The sequence below is a fragment of the Gambusia affinis genome, linkage group LG14 (assembly GCF_019740435.1).
Source record: "Gambusia affinis linkage group LG14, SWU_Gaff_1.0, whole genome shotgun sequence".
Classification (NCBI taxonomy): Eukaryota; Metazoa; Chordata; class Actinopteri; order Cyprinodontiformes; family Poeciliidae; genus Gambusia; species Gambusia affinis.
In genome coordinates this window covers 23,565,706-23,577,572 of record NC_057881.1, presented here as the reverse complement: position 1 = coordinate 23,577,572, position 11,867 = coordinate 23,565,706, and the positions used below count along the sequence as shown (strand labels likewise).

The 11,867-nt window shown below is 39.7% G+C and overlaps 2 protein-coding genes across 2 annotated transcripts in view; both read left to right on the top strand.

The window, feature by feature from the left end:
• LOC122844096 overlaps positions 1-605 on the top strand; it is a 22,632-nt gene extending 22,027 nt beyond the window's left edge. Inside the window, exons 20-22 of the mRNA XM_044139289.1 lie at positions 120-350; positions 473-553; positions 600-605. Of these exons, the coding sequence (XP_043995224.1) occupies positions 120-350; positions 473-553; positions 600-605 (318 nt within the window). The remainder of the gene's footprint in view (positions 1-119; positions 351-472; positions 554-599) is intronic.
• LOC122843767 (NLR family CARD domain-containing protein 3-like) lies at positions 593-11,867 on the top strand. The gene is made up of 11 exons (XM_044138800.1): positions 593-695; positions 788-841; positions 2,774-3,043; positions 3,135-3,171; positions 4,295-4,350; positions 5,872-7,615; positions 8,359-8,535; positions 8,907-9,083; positions 10,002-10,178; positions 10,886-11,038; positions 11,650-11,867. Exons 1-11 carry the CDS (start codon positions 605-607, stop codon positions 11,681-11,683), a joined length of 2,970 nt encoding a protein of 989 aa, XP_043994735.1. The 5' UTR covers positions 593-604; the 3' UTR covers positions 11,684-11,867.

The following is an 11,867-nucleotide window of genomic DNA, read 5'->3' as shown; positions in this document are numbered from 1 at the left end:
ATGCAAAGAACCTGAAGCTGTGACCCTGGACCCACCAATTCTGGAGTCCTAATTGCTTTTGGCTGTTTTGTTGATGAAATTTATCTAACTAACCTCATTTATTTTTAAATGATATGAAGCTATGGTTGAAGGAACGTCTGGAAGATCTGGATAGCAGAGAGTTGAAGTACTTCCACTGGTACCTTTACACTTTACACGAGTCTGATGTTGACTTCAAACCTATCGTGAAGAGCAGTCTGGAACATGCAGACAGATTGGACACAGTAAATCGGATGTTTCAGATGTACAGCACAAACACCAAGGAGGTGGCAGAAAAGATTTTCAAGAAGATCATTCCATATGAAGGACATGTAATTATACTTTTTCCTTCATTGCCTACAAATAGGAATGTCATTAACTTCTGTCATAATGAATGAGCTCGAAGATTTTATTCACTGATATCCTAACAGGGAATCTTTTCCTAAAATGGCAGGTGATTAAAATTTGGCTTCTGGATATTTTGGAAGACCTGAACAAGAAGGAGTTGAAGTTATTCCAGTGGTACCTTCACACTGCAGATGAGTCCAAGGATGGCTTCAAACCCATCAAAAGATCTGCAGACATAATGGACACAGTAGATCTGATGATTGAGACGTACCACCCAAACACCAGGGAGGTCACGAAGAAGATCCTGAAGAAGATTGAAAATAATAAAGGTCTGTTTGATGGAGCAAAAGAACTCTTTCAAGAATTTGTTCTGAAACGTCAGAACAAGTACCTGCTAAACATTTATTCTTCTTATCAACAGACAAAGTTACACCTGAAGTAGAGGACCAGATTACTCCATCATCTACAAATGAAGGTACAGCTAGATTCCAAAATCCGACCTTTACTGCATCACAAAGTTTCCATCAAGGAACTGCAGTGATTTTTTTGTGTTCCTGCCTACAGAGAACGAGCTCAACATGATGCTTCTGGATTTTGTGAGGAAGGTAGCAAAAGAAACCTTGAAACAACTCATAGAGAATCTCAAGAGGGCAAACATCTTGAAGTCATCTGATGAGGAGGCAATCTTTCAAAACCACACCAGAGTAAACATGGCCACCTGTTTAGTTAACATTGTAATGGAAAAGGAAACCAATGCCTACAAGGATATGATTCATCATCTTCAAACCATCGATCCACAACTGTGGTCTGAACTACAGTCATCTTCTATTGCGGGTCAGTTCACAAGGTTTCTATTGGCCACTGTTTTTAAAAAAAAAAATTAATCCTATAGTTAAAGTTGAACACTTTCTGCTGTTGTTTTCCCATTTTCTAGGTCAGGAATCTGGTGAACATCTCTTTGACAATAAAATGTAAGTTCTACAAGTTTTTCTACATCAAATGTCTAAATTAAATCAAGATAGGAATGATAGAAAGTTGGCCACTCCGAGGTAAAGATGAAAGAAATACCTTCCAGTCCAGGGGAGCACATCTGACTCTGTGGGTGGACAATGTCCCCCAATGCCCCCCAATGCCCACTCATGCCACCAGGCCTGGATGTTCGCTATCTTCTGTAATAGATATTTCCATAAAAAATTTACCTTCAGCAAATTTAATATTATCTTATGACTCATAGACCCTTGAAGGACATGAAGAATATCTGGCAGCAGAAATCTCCTGGAGACAACGATGATGCTGATGCTGTAAGTCCACATCTTTGTCTATGAACTTAATGCCACTAGGTAGCCTAAGTTTTGACTGACTCCTATAAGTTTAGTAGCTATGCTCAGGTTATTTGAGAATAGATTTTCTTCACTTGTTCTTTACAATGTGTTTTATACATTGCTTTAAAAAAAACATCAGACATAGTCATGCAAAGAACCTGAAGCTGTGACCCTGGACCCACCAATTCTGGAGTCCTAATTGCTTTTGGCTGTTTTGTTGATGAAATTTATCTAACTAACCTCATTTATTTTTAAATGATATGAAGCTATGGTTGAAGGAACGTCTGGAAGATCTGGATAGCAGAGAGTTGAAGTACTTCCACTGGTACCTTTACACTTTACACGAGTCTGATGTTGACTTCAAACCTATCGTGAAGAGCAGTCTGGAACATGCAGACAGATTGGACACAGTAAATCGGATGTTTCAGATGTACAGCACAAACACCAAGGAGGTGGCAGAAAAGATTTTCAAGAAGATCATTCCATATGAAGGACATGTAATTATACTTTTTCCTTCATTGCCTACAAATAGGAATGTCATTAACTTCTGTCATAATGAATGAGCTCGAAGATTTTATTCACTGATATCCTAACAGGGAATCTTTTCCTAAAATGGCAGGTGTTTAAAATTTGGCTTCTGGATATTTTGGAAGACCTGAACAAGAAGGAGTTGAAGTTATTCCAGTGGTACCTTTGCATAGCAGATGAGTCCAAGGATGGCTTCAAACCCATCAAAAGATCTGAGCTTGATGGTGCAGACATAATGGACACAGTAGATGTCATGGTTAAGACGTACCACCCAAACACCAGGGAGGTCACGAAGAAGATCCTGAAGAAGATTGAAAATAATAAAGGTCTGTTTGATGGAGCAAAAGAACTCTTTCAAGAATTTGTTCTGAAATGTCAGAACAAGTACCTGCTAAACATTTATTCTTCTTATCAACAGACAAAGTTACACCTGAAGTAGAGGACCAGATTACTCCATCATCTACAAATGAAGGTACAGCTAGATTCCAAAATCCGACCTTTACTGCATCACAAAGTTTCCATCAAGGAACTGCAGTGATTTGTATTTCTGCCTACAGAGAAAGAGCTCAACAGGATGCTTAGTAACTTTGTGAGGAAGGTATCTATAGAAACCTTGACACAACTCATAGAGAATCTCAAGAGGGCAAACATCTTGAAGTCATCTGATGAGGAGGCAATCTTTCAAAACCACACCAGAGTAAACATGGCCACCTGCTTAGTTGACATTGTAATGGAAAAGGAAACCAATGCCTACAAAGAGATGATTCATTATCTTCAAACCATCGATCCACAACTGTGGTCTGAACTACAGTCATCTTCTATTGCGGGTGAGTTCACAAGGTTTCTATTGGCCACTGTTTTTTTTTAATTCTATAGTAAAAGCTGGACACTTTCTACTGTTGTCTTCCCATTTTCTAGGTCAAGAGTCTGGTGAACATCTCTTCGACAATAAAACGTAAGTTCTACACGTTCTTCTAAAGTCCAGATTCAGATCAAGTTTATCCATGCTGCCTCATCAACATTGGTACCCAATCCCTCATATAAATTAAAGCCTAATTGGTTTGGAGTTCAATGAATAATTGAATTGAATTTAAAGTATGAGGAGTAGGGGACATCAAAGAAACAGCACCAGCCTGCTTTAGATCATACTTGTTTTGCAAGTTCCAGTACTTTTAGCTCCAAGATTATAGATGAAGTACCACAAGTTTCTCTGCTTGAGTCTATTTTCTTTGAAACAGAAAATATACATGCTTCCATGTGTGATAAATTCCCACTAGGATGTCTGTGGAAGGGAATCCTACTGGTCCAGTAGGATTCTGGTCCTACTGGACCAGAATCTCTGAAGCAAAAACTGCGTAGTCTGTCACTTGATAAATATGGCATTAAATTGGCCTCCCAAACACTGGCCACTGAGGCCTTTATTCGAAGATGCCTGGTGTACATGGTCCCTATCTGACCAGCAACTCTGAAACATGTTTAGGCCCAAGACCAACACGGAGACTTTCAGTCCTGTTCTTAAAACAGGACTTCTGTTTAGTTTGAAAAACAGAATCAGTGCAGGAATTAATTTGCTCCACTTCCTAGCAAGCAAGTGAACCAATGGCCTGTAGACGTCCAAGATCATCTTGTAGTAAAAATCTAGGGAAAAATCCTAAAACATTTCACCAAAACATGATGGCTCACTCACCACCACCACTCTTTCTAAAAGTGTCCAGCATCTAATTAGAGTTATTGGTGGAGAAGGGGGTTAGTCAGGGAGGTGAATAAGGACCAAATGGTCACTCTGTTACAGCTCCACCATTCCTTGGTGGAACGAAGAGAACCTTCCATAAGGAAAACCATCTATGCAGCAAACCATCAATCAGGCCTGTATGGTCCAGTGGCCAGACAAAAGCCACTCCTTAATCAAAGGCTCAGGCTGTCCCTCTGGAGTTTGCAAAAAAGGCAGCTGGAGACCAGGAGAAACTGGATCCTGGTCTGATGAGGCAAACATTGAACTCCTTTCTGAATGATCACAAGTGAAAGACAATAGATTTTGTAAATAAAACCTGAAACATAAATGAATAATGTATTTTCAGGGATAAGACTGAGAAACCCCAAGTAGAAGAGCAGCAGGAAGGCCAACAGGACTCGGGTAAGTGATGAGGATATTTTAAACTGAAACTGCTGGTAACTGATGGAAACTGTCAAAGAGAGAAGACAAACATATTTGGTCGTCTTTATATATTAATATCTTAATATAATCAGGAAACTTTTTTTTGCAGTTCTTAGAAGGTTATTTCTGTATCAACCATAAAATGGTGAAAATCTAAACTGACAAACTACAGCTTGTGTGATGAACCATAGCCTCTCAGTCTATATCTATGTTTTTTTTAATCTCTTTCCGCTCAGTGAAGCATTGTGGGAAACACTTGGAATCTTTGCAAAACCTGAATATAAAAGGCTTTATAAAAAATGAACTCAGATGGAGTCCAGAACTCTGCACAAAAACAAAGTTATGATGAAATGATATGACAAACAGAGGTGTAACTGTCTGATACATCTGTCTTTATTCTGTCACCAATACCTGGACTCAGAAAGCAGACAGAGAAAGTAATTCAATGTTTATCACATCATTCACTCATAACATGATTATTATATTTTCCTAATATTTTCTGGAGCTCCAGAACGGTGGAGCTTTTTACAGTGGAGCTTGTTAGAAGCTTTTGAAATTAATTTTACTCTTATTACAATTTTACACTTATTACAAACATCTGAAACAGTGACTTCCTTTGAATCTCAACTCTAAACCCACCTGTTTAGAGTTGTATTTGAAATGTAATCAACTACAAATTTAACAATGGCACTTGACTTACTGTAATGTTTTGATTGCTGATTCAGTGTTGCATGACTTTGTGTTAATGCATTTGTTATGATGTAAAGCACTTTAAAATGCCTTGTTGCTGTGATATACTATTCAAATAACATTTGATTGATTGATTACTGAAATGTTTGGTATTGCGTAGCTTGGACAATTTTCAAAAGTCTTTAAATTCTTTCCATATTGCTTCAGCAGCTTGGTCCATAGATATTATGTACCACGTTTCAAGTTGATCCACCTTATAATGGGGGATCAATTTGTTCCTGATGACATAATCAAAACTATGTTATAGCAAAAAAAAAATCTAGGCAGAAGTGGGCCTAGTCAAAGCAAAACTGTTGCAGAATCCTCTAAAGTTTAAGGTCCCATTAAGATTTTCAGTGTAGGACTTGAGGTTTAGGAGTTATAATATTGCCCATAGTGTCCACTGAGGATTGGAAAATATAAAGATTTTTCTCTAAGCAGCAGTAAGATTTTTCAACCAGAACCTCACTAGCTTTACTCCAGCATCTTCTGCTTTTTCTGGCCAATATGTGTTAGCAGAATAAAAAGAACAACAAATTGCTCCACAGGAGCAGAACGGCCATCCCTTGACTAGGCCATCTGCTCACTTCCACAGGCTTACAACCATAATAACTCATTTACTGTGAATATATTTTGCATTTGAATCTGTCCATATGACCTTGCATATAGACACCCCTCTGACAGGATCAGTAATAGTTTGTATTCCTTATTTATATATGCATATATAAATAAATACAGTGTATCCTGTTTTCTGTTTGTCTCTTCATTCAGATATTGTTGGTCGGTGTCAAAGTGACCTTAAAGAGTCTCTAAAGAAGACGCTGCTATATCTTCGTGAAGACATTGTTGAAGCTCGAAATCAAACCTTTCAGAATCAGATCTCCACAGAACTGTACATCACAGAGGGATTGATTGGAGAGGTCAACGATGAAAATGGAGTCAGACAGATTCAAAAATTATCCAGGAAACATGGATCAACAATAAGACAAGAAGACATTTTCAAACTCCCTCCTGGAAGAGAGGAACCAATCAGAACAGTGATGACAACGGGTGTGTCTGGAATTGGGAAAACGGTCTTAACACAGAAGTTTATTCTGGATTGGGCTGAAGACAAAACCAACCAGGATATTCACTTCGTATTCCCATTCACTTTCGGAGAGCTGAATGCCTTGAAAGAGAAAACGTTAAGCTTGGTGGAACTTATCAATCTCTTCTTTTCTAAAAGCAAAGAAGTGTCCAACTTTGAACACTTAAAAGTTTTGTTCATCTTTGATGGTCTGGATGAGAATCGCCTTCCTCTGGACTTCCAGTACACACAAATCCTGACCAATGTTACAGAGTCCACTTCGGTGGATGTTCTGCTGACAAACCTCATCAGGGGGAATCTGCTTCCCTCTGCTCTCATCTGGATAACCACACAACCTGCAGCAGCCAATCAGATCCCAGATGAGTTTATTGACATGGTGACAGAGGTTAGAGGGTTCACTGACACACAGAAGGAGCAGTACTTCAGGAAGAGATTCAAAGATGTGCAGAAGGCAAGCAGAATCATCTCCCACATGAAGACATCGCGAAATCTCAACAGCATGTGTCACATCCCAGTGGTCTGCTGGATCACGGCAGATGTTCTGGAGAATGAGCTAAAGTTCAGAGAGGGAGCAGAGCTGCCAAAAACTTTAAGTGAGCTGTACATTAAGTTTCTGGTCATGCAGAAAGACGCCCAGAAGCAAAAATACGGCGATGGAGCTGAAAGTGCGTACATCAGGCAGAAGATGGTTGGGTCTCTGGGAAGACTGGCTTTGGAGCAGCTGCTGAAAGAGAAATTTATCTTCAATAAATCAGACCTCAAAGAGTGTGACATTAACATCAAAGATGCCTTGTCGTTCTCAGGAGTGTTCACTGAGAAAATTCAAGAGGTGAGAGGTTTGGGCAAAACTTCAGTCTACTCCTTTGTTCATTCAAGCATCCAGGAGTTTCTGGCTGCAGTCTACATGGTTCACTGTTTCGCCATTAGGAATACAGAGGTGATGGAGAGCTTCCTAAGAGAAAACCATAATTACTCATCTTTGGATGAGTTCCTGAAGAAGGTCATGGAGAAATCCCTCAGGAGTAAAAACGGCCAACTAGACGCGTTTGTTCGCTTTCTTCATGGCCTTTCTGTGGAATCAAACCAGAGACTCCTTGGAGAGCTGCTGAGGAAGATAGAAAACAACCCTGAAATCATTCAGAGAATCGTCAAAAATCTGAAGCAGATGAACACTGATGATATCTCTCCAGAGAGAAGCATCAACATCTTCCGGTGTCTGACAGAGATGAATGACCTGTCACTTTTTGAGGAGATCCAACAGCTCTTGGAGTCAGGGAAGAAGCTTTCAGAGAGCCAGTGCTCAGCTCTGGCGTACAAGATGCAGATGTCAGAGAATGTTGTTGATGAGTTGGACCTGGAGAAGTACAACACATCAGAGGGGGGAAAACTGAGACTGGTTCCAGCTGTGAAGAACTGCAAAAAGGCTCGGTGAGTTTTCATTCTGCTAACACATATTGGCCAGGGTGATGGTGACAGTGAGGTTGAAGTGAGAAAAGAACAATGTCCAGGGGGCCTGTCTAGGGTTTAGGTGTTTAGCAGACTGTAGATAAACTAGGTTTTTGTGGTCTGTCCAAACAAGGATGGTTTGTTCTGTGCCTTCGAGCCAGTGCTAATTCATTGGCTTGATGCTCCCGGACTCCAATGTTATAGTTGCGTTAAGGTGGAGTGAAACGTTTTGAGAAAAATGCTTGAGTGTCTTGTTTGTTATGCCTGAGTCTGGTGCAGATGTCAATTAGAAGTACAGACACAGTTAAGGATAAGTATGAAGTTTATTTTGTAGCAGCAGGAATGACAGGAGAACTGATGGCAGGAGGTGAGGACCGGTCAGAGATTTGCACTGGTGGGGAAACGTTGAGTAACTGATAAGTATCCTGGATGTGAGAGCAATATGCAGGTGGAAAGGAGGCAGATCTTACAGTGGGCGAAGATGGGGTGATCCTGAGGGGGGAACGTATATCCAGACAGCAGATCAGCTGTGAGCTGGAGAGCGGTGTTGAGGCTAGGGTTCTCTGAATGCTGTCTTCCAAGAGTTTAATCACGAACAGCAGAGATTCTGTTGTGGCAATCATAATAAAATGATATTCAGACGATGTGATTGAGATCACATTTTGGTCTGTTTATAATCTAGATTGTCTGATTTAATCAGAACTGACTTTCTTCTCTAATCACAGACTTGGTAGCTCTGATCTCTCAGAGACTGAATGTGAAGTTGTGGCCTCAGCTCTGAAGTCCACCCCCTCCCACCTGATTGATCTGGAAATAAGTAGGTTCTCTGAACTGAAAGACTCTGGAATGAAGCATCTGTGTGAGATCCTGGAGAGTAAATTCACTAAAGTGACGAGTCTAAGGTTCGTTTCATCTATTTATTCAATAAACTCATTCACTGAAACCGTGATTCTTATTTTAATCATATCTCTTCATATATTAATTCAGTCTTTAAAATATTGAACTTTATATTTTACTTATTCACACTTTTGTTAGGGTAGAAATTATTATTATATGATGAATTCATAAAGAGCATAATGTAATGAAATACTGATTAAGAAAACAAAGGCATCAGAAATATATATGTATATATATGGGATGCACATCAGTTCATCACACTTTTGTCACTTTTACATTAGGTGAAACTAATTTCCTGTATTTTTTGAAGTGTCCATATTTAAGTTTTAACCTTGATCTTGTTGGCCTCCGCTCACAAAATGTTTTCTTTACTCAGATTGAAGTGGTGCCGGTTGTCAGAGATCAGCTGTGCTTCTCTGGCCTCAGCTCTGAAGTCCAAACCCTCCCCTCCGACAGAACTGGAGCTGAGCAAGAACTACGACCTGAAAGATGCTGGAGTGAAGGAGCTGTGTGGTTTTCTACAGACTCCTGTCTGCAAAATACAAAAACTGACGTAAGGAAAAAATGTTCAAAATAGAGTTGATATTTCTGAAGCAAGTCAAAATATAAACAATTGAGGCTGAGAACACAGAAGCAGAAAAAAATGTGAGAAATTTCAGGGAAGATTTGGGCTGCGGAGTTTTTGAGGAAGAAGCTAGATTGAGTGGTAAAGAAGAAGAGTCTGGTTCAACTGAAGGACTGCAACCCTTTAGAGCAATATTGTTGCTTTAGAGCAATGATGACTAACATCTCTGGGGAGGAAGTGAATGGAAATCTCCTCAAAAATATAATGTTCTAGCCTGACGAGAGTCTTCTTATACACTAGCAGACTATTTTAAGCAGGACTCTTCCAGATATGTAGAGCACCATTTTTATTATCCTGCTTTAACATATGCAGCTCTAAGTTAAACCAGGGAACACATCCTATGGATAACTTAATTTCTAAGGGGACTAAATTGTGTGTCACACCCAATATGAAAAAGCACATAAATTTAAGAAGGGCTACAGATTAAATTGCTCCCTCCATCTGCGTTTCTGAGATTGAGAGGAAATTGAACATGAAACAGATTCTTTATAGGTTTTAACAGCATTACTTGACAAAGAATCAAATTTAGCCTCAGGTTGCAGAATAAAAGTTGGAAAAAGAATATTTCTTATTGGCTTGTGACATGTTGACAATATAACAGACAGAATTAGTTCTGTTCTCACTCATATATTTATATGTGAAGCAATGAGTGAGTCATCATTATTGCTGTTGATCATGCAAACAAATCACTCGTTTCCACTGAGTAGGTTACTGTCATTGTGGAAACAACCTGCCTCCATGCAACTCATCATGTTTCTGTGACTTTTACGTTCCCTGAAATCTGAAATTATTTGTTCGGACAAACAGCTCATGTTTTTTTGTTGTTTTTTTTTTTTCTTGATTCAGATTGAAGGAGTGCAGGCTGTCAGAAATCGGCTGTGCCTCTCTGGTCTCAGCTCTGAAGTCCAACCCCTCCTACCTGACAGAACTGGACCTGAGTGAGAACAAAGACCTGAAAGATGCTGGAGTGAAGGAACTCAGTGGTTTTCTACAGACTCCTCTCTGCAAAATACAGATGTTGAGGTACAAGAGTAGTTCAGTTCATATTTCTATGAATACTTTTATGTAATTCAGCTGAAAAACAAAGCTCATATCTTCTATTCTAATAAATATATATATTTTGCAGATTAGTTTTTGGACTTAGACTTAGTGTTTCATTTAGTCCCTTTGTGTAACTGAGTTGAGGTCAGAACAGGACAGTGTGTATAAATCCCCCCCATGTGAAGCAGGTCAAAGGTAATTTGATCAAATTCAGAAAAGTGAATTTCAGTTCCTGTAATCTGTTATGACATCCCTGATTGACGCGTCAACATTTATAAGAATCTGAATGATTTTAATGACTAAAATCCTCCAATGTATTTTCCACTAGGTTCTAGTTCTGTGTGTTTCAGCTCTTAAAGTCAGTTTTACTTGAAATGTTCTCCAAAATGTCATGCTTTTATGGCTGTGGAAATAGTTGAATTTGTCCATATTAATCTACATTTTTTTTATATTTCCTCCAAAATTGCTTTTGACTTGATTGTTTGAAGTAAAACTTGAATAATTTGGCTGCAGAAGCAAAGCGTCTGCTGATGATGGAGTGGCTGGTGGAGCTGACAGAGTTTAAGAGCTGAAGTAGGCTGGTCCATGCTGAAGGAGCAGCATGTCGTTATGATCAGTGAACTGGTTCTGTTGGACTTTTTTTAACCGGTATCCCGATGGCTTCATCTCGCTTTTTATCCTTCATTCAGACTGAACGGCTGCAGTTTGTCAGAGATCAGCTGTGCTTCTCTGGTCTCGGCTCTTAAGTCCAACCCCTCCCATCTGACAGAACTGGACCTGAGCTACAACAACCTGAAGGAGTCAGATGTTCAGCAGCTGAAGGGTCTTGTAAAGGTTCTGAGGTCAGTAGATGGCTGGAGTGAGTTCAGCTCTCAGCAGTAATGAACTAAACCCTGCTAGTATCAGGTCAAACATCCAGTGTTTCCAGCAGAGCTGCTGCTTCTCAGTGAGAGGAGAATAGTGAAAGACTTCCTGAGTGGAATAACAATATACAACAATCAGCCAGCCTGATGTTTGTAGCTTGTTGTGTGCCTCTGTTTATGTTGATGTGAAATTAACTGTTTTTGTGTTCATCTTTCTTGGAAATAATCAACCTTCCAACATATATAGTGACAGTGGTGCTCATTCATCAAACCATAGATCATCAGATCTCGTCTCACCAGATCTTAGTTCCATCCAGATGTGTTCAGAGACTGCCTCCATATTTATCAACCTGGGTGAAAGCTGCAGAGGAAACACACTTACGACAAAAAGTGTGTGCAGCCATATGAGCTTGAAGCTCGGTGTGTTCACTGGGGCATGTCAAGATCTGAGTAAAAAGGAAGCTGCTCTCTGAGCAGGAAAGAAGTCCTTGCTGCTCTTTCTACTGGTTGTGGTTCATCACTAACCGACGGCTGATGGAGAGAGGCTGGAAACGCTCACTGATTTCCTCTGTTGCTCCTTTTCTCTGCAGGTGGGAACCATCTTTGTTAAGGGAGAGAAGCTGAACTGTTTCCTGATGATGAAGCTGCAGCAGTTTGAGTTCAAAGAGTGTCGAATTCACTGGGATCTGTCAGATTCCCCCCTTCATTAAAATAATTAACAGTGGGATAATATTTCAGTGCAACTGAGGAGGTACTCATCTGTTATGTTGTATATAAACCTTGATTGAAAATTAACAGGGGATCACAA

What these genes read in the sequence shown, in the direction of transcription:
- LOC122843767 (XM_044138800.1), top strand. Translation starts at nt 605, where the DNA reads ATGGACACAGTAGATCTGATGATTGAGACGTACCACCCAAACACCAGG. An exon ending in TCCATCATCTACAAATGAAG is followed by an intron (nt 842 to 2,773) that starts GTACAGCTAGAT and finishes TTCTGCCTACAG; the next exon opens with AGAAAGAGCTCAACAGGATG. An exon ending in ACAGTCATCTTCTATTGCGG is followed by an intron (nt 3,044 to 3,134) that starts GTGAGTTCACAA and finishes CCCATTTTCTAG; the next exon opens with GTCAAGAGTCTGGTGAACAT.